At 31.7% G+C, this 6080-nt stretch overlaps 1 protein-coding gene across 1 annotated transcript; it reads right to left on the minus strand.

Annotated features, from left to right (window-relative positions):
• Nucleotides 1-4079: 4079 nt before the first annotated feature.
• Nucleotides 4080-4927, minus strand: LOC123660939 (tetra-peptide repeat homeobox protein 1-like). Its single transcript, XM_045595959.1, has 2 exons — nt 4913-4927; nt 4080-4763 (listed from the first exon to the last, which is right to left on the minus strand). The coding sequence occupies exons 1-2, from the start codon at nt 4925-4927 to the stop codon at nt 4080-4082; spliced, it is 699 nt and encodes a 232-aa protein (XP_045451915.1).
• Nucleotides 4928-6080: the final 1153 nt, after the last annotated feature.

Raw genomic sequence — 6080 nt, forward strand, 5'->3', positions numbered from 1 at the left:
TATATTTGTGGATTTCTCAAGTCATTATAAGTGTTGATCCAATACAAGATAGGTATTTATATAAGATTAGTACAAAAATTACTTAAGAAGGGATGTTACAAATTCCAAGAACCGAGTCAACAAAAATAGCTTGAAAAGCTTTTGCTTCGTAGCTAAAAGCCATTTGAACATTTTTTTTTATATCAGTCATACTAACCTGTACTGGTCACCATCGTATTCACTTAATATAGTAGTAGAAGTAGCAGAAAAACGGGTAACTGATTATACGAACAGACAAATCCTCTAATAATTTCGAATTTTTTTTTATTTTTTTTTAAAACTAAACATTTTTTTCACTCATTTCATTATACTAAACATATATTAAAACTAAATTTAAACAAAAATATCTCTAAATTTATTTTTAGTAGCGATAACAAATCAATCACATTTAGGTCGTTTAATTAAATTAATTATATTCATATGTAATTAGCAGAAATGCAATGCGTATATAATAATATGCGTATACAATAATATATAATAATAAATCTTAACATACGTAAGTAAAACATAAAGTCAAATACAATATGAAATGGTTAAGTCAAAGTCATCACATACGGTACACTAGTTTGTTCTACCGTGACACGAGGTTTTAAATATAATGACGGCAACCGTTAAATATTTTTATCTCTAGACATTCTTATTAATCATGCTTATAATTATTTAAACACTATCTGTACCCTGCAGACGTTGCTACACTTTTTTCGTATCAACTCAGAAGCCTTTGTGGGCTCATGCACAACCCTTTGCTGACGATCATGACATAATCAAATGATAGTTTACGATTCTATAAAGGACATACAGACAAACATTCATTTTTATATATATATATATATATATATATATATATATATATATATATATATATATATATATATATATATATATATATATATATATAGATTATTTTATTAATTTACCTATTTTTAACCGACTTCTAAAAAGGAGGAGGTTCTCAATTCGACTGTATTTTTTTTTTTAAATGTATGTTACATCAGAACTTTTGACTGGGTGGAGCGATTTCGACAAATTTTCTTTTAATCGAAAGGTGGTGTGTGCCAATTGGTCCCATTTAAATTTATTTGAGATCTAACAACTACTTTACGAGCTATATCTAATAATGCGTTTTTACTTGACGCTTTTTTCGTCGACCTACGTTGTATTAAACCACATAACTTTCTACTGGATGTACCAATTTTGATAATTCTTTTTTTGTTGGAAAGGAGATATCTCAAGTTTAATACCGTGATAAGGAAACCAGGATCTGATGATGGGATCCCAGAGAAATTGATGGAAATTCTTGAAAATCCGAAATAACTTTTTACTGGGTGTACCGATTTTTATAGTTCTTTTTTGTTGGAAAGAAGATATCCCTAGTTTAGTACCATGATAAGGAAACCAGGATCTGATGATGGAATCCCAGAGAAATCGAGGGAACTTCTTGAAAATCCGCAATAACTTTTTACTGGGTGTACCGATTTTAATAATTTTCAATTTAATCGAAAGCTGATGTTTGTCATGTGGTCACATATAAATTTTATTGAGATTTGATAACTACTTTTTGAGTAATCTTTGATAACGCGCAGTTACTTGACTATTTTTTCGTCGATCTACGTTGTACTACTCGTCGATGTAATTGAAGTCGGTTTTTTTCGTTTGCGAGCAAACACAATTATATGTTTTTCAGTTTATTTATTGAGCCTTAGTTTAACCACATTAATTTATTTTAATCTACAGATTGCTATAACTAACACCCGCTGTGGTATAGTGGTGCAGTTGTCGCTTAAAACACGACGGTTTGTGGTTTCGAGTCCTGCTCGGGATGGATTTTGTATTTGTACAAATATTCCTTTCCGGTTTCGATGTCTGCTCTTGTGGGTCACCCCACCGTGCCTCGCAGAGCACGTTAAGCCGTTGGTACCCGTTGTTATCATAAATACCTAATAGCGATCTTTACTCATAGTAGAGAACATATCCGCCAACACGCATTGGAGCAGGTTGATGGATTAAGCTCCAACCCTTCTCTTACGTGGAGAGTGCCCAGTCTATATCTAGCAGTGGGATAATACTGGCTGAATGAATAGCTTTAACTTGTTAACAGGTTTATGAAAATTGGATAAAGATCTAGAACGCGGTGGCCAATTAAATTCTTGTCGGGGATAACTTCGTCGTTCATGAACCGATTTTGATAATTCTTTTTTTGTTAGAAAGGAGATATCGTAAGTTTGGTACCGTGGTAAGGAAACCAGGTTCTGATGATTAGATCTCAGAGAAATCTAGGGAAACCCTCGAAAATTCACATAACTTTTTACTGGGTTTATCGATTTTGATGATTTTTAATTTATACGAAAGCCGATGTTTATCATGTGGTCACATTTAAATTTCATCGAGATCTGATTACAACTTTTGGAGTAAACTTTGATAGTGCGTATTTATTTGACTATTTTTTCATCTACTTACATTGTATTACTTGTCGATGTAATTGAAGTCGGATTTTTGTTTCGTTTGCCAGCAAACGCAATTATTACGCAGTATTGTTTCCGACTCCATTATTAACTAAACCTACATATATACATATATATGCCATAGTCATTCTTCTAGAAAAAAATAAGGTATGAGACTATTCTCAGTGTGGAAGTAATCTCGACGAAAATTCTGTATAGATTCTCCTAAACCTTTTTTGTGTCCTCTATACATCGTAAAGTTGTTTGCTTGCATAATTCTCTCGCTTTGTTCCTTTATCACTTTATTAAGCTTAATGTAAATTTTTAATACATTGTACATTTACATTAAATATACTCTATAGTTGTACATATTATATTTGTAACTGTATATATTATGTTTTTCTAAGTAAAGAATTTTTAACTACATTACTGCTATGTAAGATAGAAGAAAATTTTGAACAATTATCAATTTTGAACTTGAATATTTGTACGATTCGGCTTGTTAGCAGTTTCCATATTTTTATTGACATAGTCATCAAAAAATTGAATAAAACAACTACAGCTGTCATAACAATTTGAGATTTTTTATACAGTATATTACTAGTTACATATGTGTTTATATATATTATTTTAATTTACACCTCTATGCCGTTTTATTCTTATTCATGTCCTTTACTAAAGGTTGTCTGGAAGAGATCGTTCTTTAGCGATAAGACCGCCTTTTGTACACATTCCTTTTCTTGCATATTTTATGTTACATGTATTGTTTCTGGTTGTACAATAAAGTATATTTATATTGTATATTTTATTGACTACTTCTGTAATTTTCTAAAATCAATATAAGTAGCAAAAATATAGACACCTGATACGTACTAGACAAGGCTATTCATAAATTTAATTATTTTGAACCTTAACTTTTTTATTGTATTAATTATTTACCTTAGGAACATATTCACTACTTATTTCATCGTAATTTCTCTCTATGTCGTTCTAAGTGTCTCTATCTATCTCTGTCTTACCCTAAAACTTGATTTAAATTAAAATGTCTTTAAATTTCGTTTTATCGAATCAATAAATAAAACACAAAAATAGGTGGGTAGATCAATATTCAGTATAATCATAATAAGTAATCTAATGTGTTATACATTTATACTATATTTATATATTACAAACTTATCTCTATTAAAGCGTTGTTCCTAATTTCAGTACAACATAAGAAAGTCAAAAAACAATACGATTGTCTTTACATCTTTACAAGATTAATTACATCCATTTCATATATATATTAAATGGACTAGATAAGTAAAAAGGGAACCCTAGTGTCTGCTACGCCGACAAAAGTGACGACGCAATTGGCAAATTCGTCGCCCGGTCGATAGATGCCACATTAATAATAAAACAAATATTTCATGTAGTGCAAACGTCACTGGCAACTAATAGCCCGTGGATGTTGTGAAATATAATAAAGCACTATTGAAAGCCTGATTAACCCTGAAGAAGAAGAAGAAGAAACATAATGAAAAACATCCCATAGTCCTAAAAAAAATTATAGTAATGATTTAATATTTGGCAAATATACAAATATAATAAGGGTTATAATTAATGGTCTTGATATCCATGTCCTCCAGACCAATATCCAGTCCCATATCCCGACCCATAGAGAGGACCTGATGAAATATATGGGTGAGATATAACTGAAACCGGAGCTTTTGAAACTGTTAATGGTACACCAATGGAACCATATCCACCATATCCAATTCCAGAACTGATACCACCGATTGAAATACCAGAACCTATACTACCAATGGACACGCCAGATCTAATCCCAAATCTGCCAGCCCCAATTCCATATCCGCCAATTGCGGCTACTGGTACTGCAACAGGCTGGGGCACTCTCACCGGAACAGCCGCTGGGACACTAACTGCGTAAGGTTGAGGTACTGGGATACCAACTCCTTGTGTTACAGTGACTGGTACAGGTTGAGAAACTGGCAGCGGTACTGGTCGGTCGACTGGTACTGCGATTGGTCTGGGAATAATGTGAGCCACTGGTTGAGGAAAAGCTACTGGGACGGGGCGTGGATTGTCGACTGGAACACCGACTGGCACACTTACTGGTACGGGTCTTGGAACGCTAATAGGGACGGGATGTGGAATTGGGATTGCGACTTTGTTGTGATATTCGGAGTAAGAGTGTCGCGTCGGTATTAATGACGCTGATGCTTCTCTTTTCCTGTTCTCTGACTCAGCGTGTACAACTGCCAGATACAGACAAAAAAACACCTGGAAAAAATTTAATTAGCAATCAAAAATATGTAACATAACGTTAAACTTAATAATGATATTGTTAAAATTAAGTCCAAAATCCAAAATATAAGTAATTTTTATCGTACTGATGAGAGGCAATTAGAACCACTATATTTTATACTTACAATATAACGAGACATTATAAAGTGTAATGTAGCTCCGATGCGGTTGAAGCTTCAAAGGAAAGTGGTGTAATGCAATAAAGTAATGGTATTTATAAGACATGTGAACGGTAGAGTTCAGGAACTCTTTTAGATTCTTTTACACCCTCATGATCTAAGAAAACTGGAAAATTATATATCTATAGAGATGATAGAACAAAATATATATTTTTGCAACTTACCGACTTCAATTTCATTAGTATATAAATGTGTTAGTATAAAATAGTTTCTGTGAAAAACTGACTGACTATAAAAAAAATTGAAACACCATTTATATCAAAATAAACATTAATATTAATGAAAACAATTTAAATTAACGTTCATAGTATTCAATACTTTACCAAACTTTTGTGTAAATTATATATGAAATATTTAAGAACTATTTTTGTCTTACGATTCCTAAAGAGTAAATCCAAAATAAAATTATGCAACGTTTTACTATTTATTATATCAATTCAGCAAAGGTAAAAACAACTCGAGATATATATCTGAAGTTTATGCTCATATCAATCAGTACGTACAAAGGCAAAACAGGTCTAGATCCAGACTAGACGCAAACGTAATAGCCTGTAAACGATGTTACGTAACAATCTATTATTGAGTCGTTTTCGATTTACATCGATCAACTTTTTACACGCTTTTTATTAGCTTCAACCTCTATGTTTGAATGTTTGTAACCGATTTCTTTAGACTTCATTTTGACCCACTTCAAACGTTCAGATTTCATTTAAACTTAGTAGACTTATCGAGGACCGATGACATTACACCGATTTGATTATATTTTCTACTTTTTAGTTCGGTTTATTTATAAAAGCGTATTTTTTAACTATTATTTATTTATTGGGTGTAATTTTGTGTAGTCATAATTATGTATTAAAAATACAACAACGAGCTTATAATTTGTATAATTGTTAATATAAGGCATAACTCATATCGACACCTGATATGAAGAATATTGTATCTCATTTTGTTAAATTTTCAGGAGAGCGTTTTACAATTTTGTTGCATTTACAAAGTGACCAAGTGACGTTAAATACAGCCGCATCCGTAATGAAGTAAATTGTTCTACTATTAATTTACTTCATTAGGGATGTATATTATTATTTTTATAAGCGAAATTACAATGTTTTTT

Source organism: Melitaea cinxia, chromosome 16 (genome assembly GCF_905220565.1).
Source record: "Melitaea cinxia chromosome 16, ilMelCinx1.1, whole genome shotgun sequence".
Classification (NCBI taxonomy): domain Eukaryota; kingdom Metazoa; phylum Arthropoda; class Insecta; order Lepidoptera; family Nymphalidae; genus Melitaea; species Melitaea cinxia.